The sequence below is a fragment of the Camponotus vicinus genome, unplaced genomic scaffold, assembly GCF_025532165.1.
Source record: "Camponotus vicinus isolate PSW18456_S1 unplaced genomic scaffold, iyCamVici1.0 SCAF_1, whole genome shotgun sequence".
Lineage (NCBI taxonomy): Eukaryota > Metazoa > Arthropoda > Insecta > Hymenoptera > Formicidae > Camponotus > Camponotus vicinus.
Window position 1 is genome coordinate 21,388,754 of NW_028141945.1, and position 14,907 is coordinate 21,403,660.

General features: G+C 28.6%; 1 protein-coding gene across 2 annotated transcripts; it reads right to left on the reverse strand.

The window, feature by feature from the left end:
* Positions 1–317: 317 nt before the first annotated feature.
* On the reverse strand, positions 318–6,849 carry Mat89ba (nucleolar protein 6 Mat89Ba). Of its 2 annotated transcripts, XM_083078395.1 has the most exons (12): positions 6,611–6,847; positions 6,021–6,395; positions 5,463–5,937; positions 5,105–5,386; positions 4,752–5,025; positions 4,390–4,681; positions 3,823–4,047; positions 3,252–3,686; positions 2,775–2,935; positions 1,576–1,829; positions 850–1,253; positions 318–663 (listed from the first exon to the last, which is right to left on the reverse strand). In XM_083078395.1, exons 1-12 carry the CDS (start codon positions 6,626–6,628, stop codon positions 400–402), a joined length of 3,459 nt encoding a protein of 1,152 aa, XP_082934521.1. In that variant the 5' UTR covers positions 6,629–6,847; the 3' UTR covers positions 318–399. The 2 variants fall into 2 exon arrangements, with proteins under 2 accessions (XP_082934521.1, XP_082934522.1); XM_083078396.1 differs by lacking the exon at positions 318–663 and having other exon boundaries at positions 948–1,164; positions 6,611–6,849.
* Positions 6,850–14,907: the final 8,058 nt, after the last annotated feature.

Sequence of the window (14,907 nt, forward strand, 5' to 3'; positions counted from 1 at the left end):
CAGCACATATTTTTAGTCGTGTGATGTCGTTTAACCGATCCTGGATTGAAGGCTGAAAAATAATTAATGATACATCTGTTTGTTATGATAATCATTTTAGTATTGTGATAGTTTAGCGCTTGATAATAAAAAAGGTCATTGAGCTCATATAAAAGTATCCCAAAACTCATTCTTTCTCCTTGCGATATTCAAGTTGAATATATATAATAACTTTATTGTTTATATTGTCTTAATATTATTACAAAAATAATTAAAGTGTAAGCAATATTATTGCTTTATTTCATGTACGAGGTTTTAATATGTATATATCTCTTCAGTTTCTTTGTAATAAAATATTTATTTATTTACAGCAGATTATACATTTTACAAACTTACAAAAGTTTCGAGTTTTAAATGTACCTATGTAGTCGATTGTGACATCATCGATGATAATCTTTTGTTCGGGACATTGATCGCACGTATAATACCTCTTCCCAAAACATAAAAGTCTTCGATCATTGCCGATATATTTAAAACAAGTTTACCATCGCTGTCGAGTTTCCTACAATTAACATCTGCCACTTTAAAATCCTTGCGCTCGAAAACAGCGGGTTTCAACAGAACCCCAATCACTGTACCACCATAAGTGTCATGGAAGAATAAGGCATAATCATCGTAACCATCCTGGAGAAATAAAAGAAAAATAAATGTAGAATACAAAAAAGATTTAGATATAGCAATAGCGTCAATCATGTACATCATGATAATACAAATATATAATTTTTTTTCTTTCTTTGTTTTTAAAGCGTGCATAAACCCATTCATACAATTTAACAATACAATCGCTTGTTAATTATTTCAAATACTAACTCTTAGCTCTTTCAGGAAACATTGCACAGGATCAAAGTCTGTGACTGGAATTTTTTGAAGTGAATGCGCTTTATACGGATGCAGATCAACGATTTCCACATTATTGGATACATCGACCGCCTGCAGTTTTCTAGGGTTCATATTTGACTTCAGATATAACAAACAGTCATATTCTTGTAGTGAAGGGCGAAATATAGGTTTAATATCCATATTATCGAACAATAGATTGTTAAATAATCTTAATGATTCCTTCGCGAGTGCACTCATACGATTTAAAATCAACTGAGATGGCGCTCTCCTTGTCCACAAGGATTTCTGTTGATCATAAGGGGTAGATATGAATAAGGGTGGTAACGAAGCGCGAGTTGTATTAAATAATGTTTCTACGGCGGAGATGTCTTCATCTGGAAAAAAAATTTAATATGATATATTAATATATAATGTAAATAAGCTCAAAAGCAATTACACATAGATAAATTTGGAATAAAAGAGATTGCATTTCTGTTTATCTTTTTATATATCTGAATATATATATAATACATAATAGAATAATAAATAGAATATATAATAAATAATATATAATAAATTTGCTGGAGGAAAAAAGAAAAAGAGAAAGATTTATCATTTATTTCAGTAATTTAATTAATTATTTAAATAATTATTTTATAATGATTCATTTGCAAAAATTTTTACAGAATGAAAAATTGGAAATATATCAAAACTTACTAGTCATTTCACCATTGAAATTAATGATGACAGGATCAGTATTCCAATGAGATCTTGAAACAACTTCTAGAAATCGTAGAAATGCCACTTGCGGCATCTGAGCTGGTTTATAAGGTTCTGGCATTAGATATATCGACGCCATAAGTAATTCAACTACAACTTCCGGTACGTGAGTATCATCTAACAATTGTGCTGATAACCACCGTTTTGCTAAACGGCAAGCAGGACCGAATGACGGTTGTTGAGAATGCAATCTATGAAAATGAAAATTGAAGATATACATATATCACAGAATGTCTATTTCGAATCTTATAAAAAAATTTGCTGAACAGTCTCTCTCTGATTTTTTAGATATTTTTGTTAAAAATTTGAGGTAAAAAGAGAGAATATCCTAAAGATTTTTTTAGTATAACTTTCTAAAATAAGTTTATTATTGTACATATTTTCTATATTTGTATATGTTTTTCAATTTGTACGAAGGAAAAATAGAAAATTCTAAGTTTCAAGTGCTAGATTTGTAAATATACCGAAAAAATTAAACAACTTTTGTAAGATAAGCATTTTTCACATTCATAAAATTTTTACTTTTTTATCACTACAAATTAGATAGAACATGTATTGCATATTCAATATCTTGTTAAGACATTAAATATATAAACAAAAATATATAATTATAATATATTTTAAACATATAATTCATATTTGGCTTGCCGATTATTTACAATGTGAAAATAAAAAATTATTAGACAGAATTTTTTAAAAAATTCTTTGAATTTTAATTTCATGCTTTTTCCAAGTATAAAAGAAATCTCTAAAAATTCCATTTTTCTCCAGGGATAGACACTCTGAATATATTACACATTATTATATTTGTTGATCTATCATATACACATTATTATAAATATATCTTTTATTAAATTCTCAATTCTAAATTTTAACTTTATTGAGCTTTGTTGAGCAACACATCACAGATTTTAAGTTTGTAAAAATATAATTTTTTGTCTAAAATTTTTTATATATTTCACTATTAATTGCAACACCGAGTGTTTCAAGGAATTCTAATTAATGTCTACTGAGAATTAAACCAAACAATTGGTTTATCTAGAAAATAATGTTGTTTTCAGAAATAAGATATATTTTTCATGCATTTGTCTCAAATTATCCTAATAACTTAATTATTAAATATCATTAATTCTTACCCGTGCAAAGCACTGCTCAACTTTGGTAAATGGAATAATTTATTTTCCAACTCGATAGATTCTTCATTGTCCTTGTATTTAATTACTCCATCTTCCTTGACTTGTTTTACTAAAGCGATTTCCTTTTGATGCGCCACTCTTAATCGGAAAACGAATCCATCCTAATAAAAAGAAATTTTTTTATTTGCGAGGAAAATGATAATATATATGATATTATAAAAAATAAAATACAAAACAAATAAAAAATAGAATATAAAAAGATTATATATATAATATTATAAGATGTCACAATAAACATTCATTTACTGAATAAAGTATATTGTAAATATTATAACACAATATTCTATTTAATCTATCTTTATTATAATTTACTAATTTAATATAATCTATTTATTATTATTATATAATATATAATTTAATCTATTTATTATTATTATATGATATATAATTTAATCTATTTATTATTATTATATGAACCTGATACACATCGATATAAGAGGGATTGGCCTGTGCTTTCAGTTGATACTGCTTTCTAAGACATTCCGCGATTTGTATATGAAATGCTGCTTTCGTTTTTCTAAATGCTTCCAGTTCCTCGGGCCACTTTCCACTGATCGATAATTGTAACGTCACGTCGAGCGCATAAACATATGCAGGACATTTTGTGATATTTTTCGAAAGAATTAAACAATTTTTCTTCTCCTCGGTGATATCGGCAATGCTCCGGTGAACAGTAGCAAGCGGTGGAAAAACTTCCGTGTATCGGAAAACTGGACTAGAGCCTTGAATACCGTTAATCGTCAGAGGCATATCATTCAGCGACATCAAATTTTTCTCCAAAACATTAAAAGCTTGTAGAGCTTTCAATGTAGCTTCTTCACCAGTGCCGTATACAAAATGTGTTATTTTGTACTAGAAAGTAAAATATAAATCATGAATAATTTGGAAATAATGATAACAATTCAGGAACAAACACATCATTCAAAGATGGAGTTATATGTTTAAACATAAATATTTCTATTTATAGTGAAATTAATTGTGAAATTACCTTGTGTAACTTCAGTAAATTTTCCACTTGATCCGCGATATACAAATAATGATCTTTGAGGATATTAAACTTTGTTTTTAGCAAGAATGTTATTATCTTTTTGCATATTAATCTCTTTTGCGCAATAGACTTGCCTTTTGACCAAACCACAGCCTCACGAATGGAACTATCTTTAAATCTACGTAATTCAGACTTGTCGCCCCAAAAATCTCTAAAGTCAGCTGCCTGCAAAGCAAAATATAAGCAAATTTTATCTTGTGTTTGCCATATATGATAATTTATATTTATAATATAATAACAAAATATTAATTATATTAATTAATAAAAATATGATATAAATATAAATTATATAAATTAATAATATAAATTATATCAATAAAAATATCAATTATGAATAAATTATATCAATAAAAATATTAAAATATTAATTCAAAAACTATTAATAAAATAATATAAAATTAATCTATAAAATAATAAAAACATAATACATTATTATTTTAAATGACGATTGTATTATAACTATTTTATTATTTTGTTGTTTAAGGCATTATTTTAATTTTTACTTACTTCTGGTAAATTTGCTTCAGGTCCTTTGTCCACGATACCAAAACATAATTCAGGGTTTAATTCTAATCCAATACTAAGCTTTCCAGTATCGTCCGGAATATTTTGAGTACATTCCCATTCCTTAGGTACACTGGGTAATATGCACAATCGATTAATTCTATGTCCCAAACCTTTCTTTAAAACTTCAACAAGTAACTTAATCACCCGACTGCGTTTATCAGGTCCATAATTGATTTTGTCATCAACATTTGATAATTCAAGGATTTTTTCTGAAAGTATCTTGTCCTGCAAACTACATATAGATATAAGTTATTAAAATGGATTTGGTAGTTTCTCGTATACAATTTTTTTATACAAATTACCATAAGATTTGATCAAATGCTTTATGAAATGGTACACTTCGCATAAAAAGTGCTTGAAAACTGTCCACATGTATATTATCCAAATGATTTAAACAAAGCTCTGCTTCTCTTTGCACCCACGAGAAAGTATCCTTTGATAGATTTGCTGCAAAATTATGATAGCCAGTACTATCAAGAAATACACAATCATAATAGTTGTGATAGTGAGAGACTTGTTTCTGATTGTCTTTGTCCTCGCACATAGTAATTCCATCCTTGCACCAATTTTCTTGTGCTGTTTCAAATAAATATAATTATCATTTAGAATATGATACAAAAAAATAATATTGTTTACTTAATAGTTTTTAAAATACCTAAGTTAATCCAGACGTTCCGTACAATCTGATAACTACTCATAAATGTATTAAGTTTTCTTATGCGCAAAAGATAAATTACAAACATTGTGATAATGTGGCCAGTAAAGCCATCATATCCTTTGTTCAATTCGCGTTGGTATAACCATATTTTCAGCAAGATTATACCATCCCTCAAATTGGGATACTCTTTTATTGCTTGCGCAACTTCGGAATTTATGCTTGACATTATTAAATCATGCAGTACTAGAGAATTATAGTGCGGAGTGGGTAATAGAGATGCTGTGGATAAGAAAAAATATGAAAAACAATATAAAATTATACAATAAATAATCTTCCATTCACATTGTAGACTTACCATCCTCCAAAGACTTCTTCTCAAAATACCATGCTGGTCTAACACTATTTTTTTCTGGTAAAAATCTATTTAATTTGAAGCTAGATTCCTGTACTGATACATGTATTACTACATTTACCTTCTTGTTCAATTTTCCACTAGGTCGAAGTTTTAAAGAAGGTCTTAAATTGTCGCCAATGAAATTTTTGCTCTCTGCAAGATCGCTCCCTATAATTGATGTTATAAATGCCAGATATGTTGCTTTCTTTCTAAAATATATGTAATTTTGATAATCTTGTTTTCGGAATAAGCCAACTGGCATTTCTACCATTACATCCACAGTAACAGTAGGCCCGAAAATACATCCTGAATTATAAGATCCAATCACACTAATGTTGGACGGTTTTAGAAACTTAAAAACACTTCTAGTATCTTCCAGTACATGTGGTACAGGAATACAAATGCCTAATTTATCACTCAAATTATTATTTACAAGCTGAAAAATTAATATAACAAATTATTTCATATTTTATGGCACTACATTATACATAAATATTATAATCAGGTTGTATTACTAACTGGAATTTCTTCAGTCTCTTCAATAGATTCAATTGCTGCTTTCAATTTTTTAAACCAAATTTCAAATAACACTTTATATTTAGTTTTAAGCTTTACTTCACTGAGAACCTCTTCAATTTGAAGCCGGAATAAATTAGAATGAAATAAATTCTCAGTTTCCCTAAGCTGATTGAGTTCCTCAACCGTTGGCTGCTTATAAAGATCATTTTTAAATTTTTTCTTTTTAATCACTGCTTCAGTTAATTCATCCGTCACTTTTTTTCTCTTCTTCTCTCCATTCATTATTGGAAATTCAATCTTATGATCGTCTAGTTGTATTTCTTCTTCTGCTTCTTTATCAGAAGGATTATCCTCATTATACTTTGCCTCGCTCAACTGAAATTAATTTATTTTATTAAATTTTTACTTCTTAGATTTTTCTCTTTCTAACGAGAACTACACAAAATACTTTCACAATCAAATAATTAATAGTTCAATAAATATAATATTTAAAATTTAAATTTACAAATTAAATAATAAAAAAAATTATATTAAGTAAATATAAAAACATCGATTAACGTTTCTAATTAATGAAATAAAACTGAAAATACCTTAGAAGGCTCCTTCATTTTTTTACTGTTTTGTATCCGCTGCTTGAAAAAATATCATGTTTTAACCATATTTTCCAATGCTTGTCGCCATGTGGTTATGACTGTGGTCGGGAAAACGCTCTGGATGCTTTGGAGTGTTTGATTGACCAATCAGGACAAAAGGAGTATATAAGTAATTTCTTTAACCTGATTGATCGATCAAACGTTTCAAAGCATTCAGAGTGTCTCCTCGACCGTAGCTTATAGGCCGGTATTCATAGTCCGATCTTATATTTAAGATGGTCCTAAGTCTGGTCCGAGGTTGACTTAAGACCTCATTCAACCAATCAAATGGCTGCGTAGTATTTCAAGCTCGAACTTAAGACGATCTCAAATATAAGATCGGACTATGAATACCGGCCATAGAGATTCAAAAACAGTTGCGCAGTAAAGCCCCTTGCACAATGCTAGGCAACAGGCAATAGAAATAAGGAATAGAAACTATTCACCAATAAATACGCGGAACAGAAAATATTCGCCAATAGGAGCAGAGAATAAATACTATTTCTGTTCTTATTGCCTGTTGCCTAGCATTGTGCAAAGGGCTTAATTTTTCCCCACGCCTCTATGCGCATGCGTAAGCTTACGTCATAGCTGATACCACGGCTGCGTTCGTTTGACGGTTTCAGTGCTGAAAGCATCGTTCTATCTTTGTTTGATATTCGATGTGCAATAAAGACAAAATGATGCTCACAGCGCGTGAGCGTGCAAAGTGAACACAGCCCACATATGTATCTAGATGCAATATTAGGTGCGCATAAAATATCCTTTCTCACGTAGTTTTCTCGCGTTTTTCAGTAGTCGTAATAAGGTGTAATGTGTTAAGCCCCTTGCACAATGCTAGGCAACAGGCAATAGAAATAAGGAATAGAAACTATTCCTTAAATACGCGGAACAGAAAATATTCGCTAATAGGAGCAGAGAATAGATACTATTTCTGTTCTTATTGCCTGTTGCTTAGCATTGTGCAAGGGGCTTTATGTACAAGGTGCATTATTATATTTAATGTTTTTAATTTCTTTGATAGAAATTTTCTTCTCTCCTAGAAACTTAATATTTTTTTTTGCACTGAGGGGAGTCTGTCGATATCTTATATTTCATTAAAATATATACGTTACTGAGAATTCATAGCGTTTGCTTAGTGCGCATGCGCGACTTTATTCCCACACAGCGCATCACTGCAGTGTTGCCAGACTATAGTCGTATTTATACGACTATTTCATATTTTTTCTCAGATACGACCCGAAAGGATGTCGTACGCTATTTTATACTACTATTCAACGATGTACGACTATTTATACTACTATTAGCGCTTAATAGCAATTTTCGATAGGATCCTACTACTCATGTGCGAGATGTGACGTGCGACAGGAGATCATGCGATATCCAATCAACTTTTTGTTTTTATAGAAAGTGATAAATTTATTGATTCTCTTGTGCGCATGCGTTTCCGCGTCTTTTATAGAAAATGGTAATGAATTTCAGAACGCAATAAAGTAATCCGAGTTCACCAAGTTCGCAATACATGCAATTCCAAATAATTCCATTATGCGATATATGTAGTATATTAAGTAGGAATTCCTAAAAAAAAGAAAATGTTTATGTTAATTATGTTTAATTAATCATTTTTGTTTTGTTTATTTTTTAAATATATATGCAAATAATTATTATAATGTAATAAAATAATGTAATAAATTTTTAAAATTTAATTGTATTTTTATCTAAATTTCATTATAACAACGTATATTATCTAAAAAATTATTTATCTATAAATTAACAAGTAATTTCCACATATTGAATTAAAATATTTACTAGTACATACATGTATAAAAGATATTTCTTTTTAATTTCTATAATATATAAATAAATTTTAGAGTTTTTTATTTAATTTCAATAAATGTTACATATATTATTCCATTATTTATGATTATATATTTATTAATAGAATAATTATCGAATTAAAATAAAAAAAAAACATGAAAATAATTTATTATCAAAATTCAACTAATTTTTAAATAATAAAACATTTTATTAAATTCTATTATATTTTTTGGTATATGTATATCCTACAAAAATTCAGAAATTGTTATATATTATTGTTTTGTTTCGATATATGTCATATAATAATTTAAAAGTATGCTTCTTTTAAAAAAAATTAAAAATTATATAATACGACTATTTGTACTACCAGCAGAGAGAACCCTGAGAGGGGCCATGCCGTCGTTTTTCGTGTGACGGTTTCACCAGAGAGAAACCTGAGAGCGACCAGGCCGGCGTTTTAAGCCGACGGCACACGGTACGATTTTTCGTACTGGATTTGATAAGATTTAGTAAAATACTAAAAATGCACTAATCAGAATGCAGCATTTCTAATATTTTACTAAATCTTATCAAATCCAGTACGAAAAATTGTACCGTGTGCCGTAGGCTTTACTTGTTGCCCTTTTACGAGACTGCTTTCAACGCCCCTCGCACCCATTTTCAAAGTTGGAACTATTTCGCACACCCATTTTCTCGTACTGTCGATAATGTCTCCACTTGGTGCGTGTCCGTGCTACGACCATTTTCTGATGTTGTCGATAAAGTCTGTATTTGGTGCGTGTCCGTGCTACGCCCATAATTTTCGTATTGAGATTATTGAGAAACACGGGCATCGAGTTCATTTATGCGTGATCTTTTCTCTTTATATATTTTTGTGAAAACATTAACACTTGTACACACGCTTATAAAACACATTACTTCCAGTCGTATAAATTATATATAATAATAATAAAAAAATAATATATTTTTATTATTATTATTATATATAATTTATGCGATATAATTATTATTAAATATAATTATAATAAATTCGCATAGATGAAATAAAATGACACACAGAGAATGAAACGATATATATATATATATATATATATATATATATATATATATATATATATATATACAGGGTGACCCATTTTAACTTAGGCAGCCAAATAACTCGAAAAATAAGCAAGATAGAGAAAAATGTTTTAGACAAAAGTTGTATGGTTTCGAGGGGGCCATAAGATGGTATCATTGGTTTGACCTTGAAGAGTCATTTGAAGGTCACGTGAAGGTCACTTCAATTTTTTTAAATGGAATACCCTATATATTTTTGTACATTCTTGTAGCTTATTTCGAGAGCTTTCCAAAACACTATAATTAAGTACCTTTCCGTTAAGTACTTTTTGAGTTATGATGCTTGAAATAATTTCTTAATTTTACATAAACCGTAAAATATCTTGTAAAATATTCATTTTTCGATTATCTTACCTTAATACTTTTATGTACAAAATAATGAGAGGAATCAATTGGTGTAAAGAAAACACATAGTTGTTTTTAAGAAAAAATATGGAATTGTTAATTGCAAATTACATATTTTTTCTTCGAAACAACTATGTGTTTTCTTTACACCAATTGATTCCTCTCATTATTTTGTACATAAAACTATTAAGGTAAGGTAATCGAAAAATGAATATTTTACAAGATATTTTACGGTTTATGTAAAATTAAGAAATTATTTCAAGCCTCATAACTCAAAAAGTACTTAACGAAAATGTACGTAATTATAGTGTTTTGGAAAGCTCTCGAGATGAGCTACAAGAATGTACAAAAATATATAGGATGTTCCATTTAAAAAAATTGAAGTGACCTTCACGTGACCTTCAAATGACTCTTCAAGGTCAAACCAATGATACCATCTTATGGCCCCCTCGAAACCATACAACTTTTGTCTAAAACATTTTTCTCTATCTTGCTTATTTTTCGAGTTATTTGGCTGCCTAAGTTAAAATGGGTCACCCTGTATAAGTATATGCAAGAGTTAAGCGAGTGAGCAAGCGAGAAGGTAATAAGAGCGAGCGAGATAGGAACGAGCGACGAGGACTCGAGAATCGAGTATTCCTTGCACACTATTCCTCTCACTCGTTTCCATTACTGTCTCGCTCGCTCCTATTATTGTCTCGCTCACTCCTATCATTGTCTCGCTCGTTCCTGTTATTGTTTTGCTCGCTCTTACGTAGTCGTCTTGTATATTCTCATCTCGCTTGCTATCAAACCTGTCGCTGGCAAGTGTGACAAACTGTAACAAATAAATAAATAAATAAATATATATATATATATATATATATATATATATATATATATATATATATATATACAGGGTGACCCATTTTAACTTAGGCAGCCAAATACCTCGAAAAATAAGCAAGATACAGAAAAATGTTTTAGACAAAAGTTGTATGGTTTCGAGGGGGCCATAAGATGGTATCATTGGTTTGACCTTGAAGAGTCATTTGAAGGTCACGTGAAGGTCACTTCAATTTTTTTAAATGGAACATCCTATATATTTTTGTACATTCTTGTAGCTCATCTCGAAAGCTTTCCAAAACACTATAATTAAGTACCTTTTCGTTAAGTACTTTTTGAGTTATGAGGCTTGAAATAATTTCTTAATTCTACATAAATCGTAAAATATCTAGTAAAATATTCATTTTTCGATTATCTTACCTTAATACTTTTACGTACAAAATAATGAGAGGAATCAATTGGTGTAAAGAAAACACATAGTTGTTTTGAAGAAAAAATATGTAATTTGCAATTAACAATTCCATATTTTTTCTTAAAAACACCTATGTGTTTTTTTTACACCAATTGATTCCTCTCATTATTTTGTACATAAAAGTATTAAGGTAAGATAATCGAAAAGTGAATATTTTACAAGATATTTTACGGTTTATGTAAAATTAAGAAATTATTTCAACCCTCATAACTCAAAAAGTACTTAACGAAAAGGTACTTAATTATAGTGTTTTGGAAAGCTCTCGAGATAAGCTACAAGAATATGCAATGACAAATAGTAGGTTCCATTTAAGAAATTGAAGGTGACCTTCATGTGACCTTCAAATAGCTCTTCAAGGTCAAACCAATGATACCATCTTATGGCCCCCTCGAAACCATAAAACTTTTGTCTGAAACATTTTTCTCTAAAATGCTTTGTTTCCGAAATAATTGCGTGCGTTAATTAAAATGGCTCACCCTGTATATATTTCTTATTATTGCCAACAGATTACCAAAAGATGTAAATAAAAGAAAATTGTGGCTTAACAATGTTGGATTAAATGCAAACATTAATCTAAAAAAAAATGCATCAATTTGTTCTTTACATTTTAAAGAACAAGATATAAACCGGACATTAAGCAAAATTTATTTACGTGAAAATGCTGTGCTTTGTGTATGAAGTATAATATTCTACTTTAGTTGATATTATTCCTGCTTTTTACTAATTTTTTATTTATTTTTTTTAGGCAAATGCTTTTGATAGCACACACAGTAAACAAGAAAATATTGAAAATCAACAGAATTATTTCAACTCATCTTTTTCTTCTGTTGATTATAATTCAGATCACGAATTTTCATGTTTGGAAACGTCATTTTCATCAATTGATACACATTGTAAAAAAAAATTAAATACAGGAAGTCAGAATGACAATAATCATCAAAAAAATATTCCTATAATTGATGAACAAGTGCTTCTCGATGAATGCACTGGAGAAGTAATTATAAAAAAAGAACTTTTACTAACTAGTTAGTTGAAATTTTTATATAACTATCTAATTTTATTTATACAATATTGTACATTTGAAAATTTTTGAACATTGATATGCAATACTTTTTAGATCAAATTCAACAGGATTGTACTACAGTGCTTGATGAGAAAAATTTTATTGACAGGTGTACTTCTCCAATAAATTTTTCTGAAAATTCAAATTGCAAAGTTCATCGTTCAACATCTGTCAGTCCGCAATACTTTCAAGATGACAAAGAAAACACTATTAAATATTTAAAAGCCTCTTTGGAAGAATATAAACAAAAATCTCAGAAAATAATAAAATGTTTAAAACGCAAAATAAAACAAAAAAAGCCTAAAACGGATTTTGATACTGTTATGGCATCTTTAAAATCAAAATTAAATAAGAATAACTTAGATGTTTTAGAGCAATTAGGTAATTTTAATAAAGATCTTTTGAAAAGAATGAGTTTGAAATGTGAAAACAAAACTGTTAATAAAGTATACAGTCCCGAATTAAGGTCATTTGCATTAACATTGCACTATTATAGCCCGAAAGCTTATAATTACGTGAGAGAAAAATTTGAATGTGCTTTACCTCATCCAAAAACTTTATATAAATGGTATACTTCTATAGATGGAAACCCAGGTTTTAATTTGGAAGCTTTAAAATCAATTGAAGAACGTTGTAAAGCTGTTAATTACCCTTTATTCGGGGCTGTGATATTTGATGAAATGGACATAAAGAGCGAAGTTGAACGAGTGGGTTCAAAAGTGTATGGCATGATAGACTTTGTGGAAATGGAAAAATATATTACTATTGATAACTCTAACAAATTAGCTAAGCAAGTTTTGATGTTTACTGTCGTATGCATAAATGGGTCATGGAAAATTCCTTTTGCTTACTTTTTTATAGATTCATTAAAAACTGATCAAAAAAAATTGCTTATTTTAAAAAGTATAGAATTACTGCATGCATCTGGGCTTAATGTTGCTTCTTTAACATTTGATGGTGCTTCTGTAAATATGTCTGTAATGAAAGAACTAACTGGTTTTCATATAGATGAAAAAAATGAAAACAACAATTTTCAAACATATTTTGTACATCCTATCACTAAAGAGAAAGTTTTTATATTTTTGGATCCATCACACATGTTAAAGTTAGTACGAAATTGTTTAGGAGATTTTCGTACTATAATTGCTGAAGATGGGGAAATATCATGGAAATACTTTGAAGAACTTCACACCATTCAAGAAAATGAGGGACTTCATTTAGCAAATAAGCTACGCAATAAACATTTAAATTACCAAAAACAGAAAATGAAAGTTCGGCTTGCAGCACAATTATTTAGTAATAGTGTTGCTGACGCATTGATGGTTTTAAAAAACATGAATATTTCTTCATTTAAAAATAGCACTGCTACAATCCGTTTCATAAATTTATTTAATGATCTTTTTGATATTATGAATACTAAAAATTTAAAGAATTCGCATTTTAAAAAACCGTTACAAAATTGTGTACAAAATGAAAACCAACAAAATCATAATCAGATTATTTTTGAAAAATTACTTGAATGTGAAAAATACATTTTTAATTTGAAAGCAAAAACTCAAAAACTTATTTTTTCTAAAAGAAAAGTAGGATTTCTTGGCTTTTTAATTTGTATTTATAGTCTTCAACAATTATATCGCGAATTATGTGAAAATAAAAAGTTATTAAAATTTATACCATCCTACAAAATGAGTCAAGATCATATAGAATTGCTTTTTGGTTGTATACAAGCACACAATGGTTGTAATAACAATCCTACAGCTCGGCAGTTTGTTGCTATATATAAAAAAATCCTTGTACATCATGAACTTCGTACAAATAATACAGGTAACTGTATACCTTTGGAAAACATTTCCATATTACACTTAACATCTCAAATTGATCCGGTGAATGTAATTAATATGACCACGTCATCAATCAAACATGTCTTAGCCGAAGAAAATAATAAAAGAGATCAAAACTTAATTAACGAAAAAATTGATATGGACACAGAAAGATTATTAATATTAATTCAAAATTTTGATACACACTCTTACGTAAAAAATCCATGTACTGTGTCAGAGATTACTGAAACAATTATTTCTTATATAACAGGTTCTATTGTTAAATCTTTACAGACAAAAATAAAATGTGAAGATTGTTTGAAAGCTTTAGAAGGTACAACATCATCAAATTCTTCTTTAATTTCAATAAAAAGTAGAGGATTTTTAATTTATCCATCAAATGATGTAATTTTTATTTGTACAAAAGCTGAAAAAATAATAAAAATGTGTCTTCATGAAAGCGGTGGAAAGTTTTTATTGAAAAAATTTTCAGATCAGTTTTTAATGAATCTTATAAAATGGTCATTAATAAATTGTAATTTATTATTTTCAAATTTAAAAGACCATAATAATAATCAAAGCCCTTTGGAATCTCATTCAACATATCTTATTGAAGCCATAATAAAACAATTTATCAAAATTAGATTAAATTATATTTGCTCTAAAACCGTTGACAAAAGCATTAGTGATAGACAAAAGTTTACTAAATTAATTCAACATAAACATCAATGAATGTTTATGCTAAATATATTTTAAATAATACGTTTTTTTTATGAAATTTTATGAAATTTTA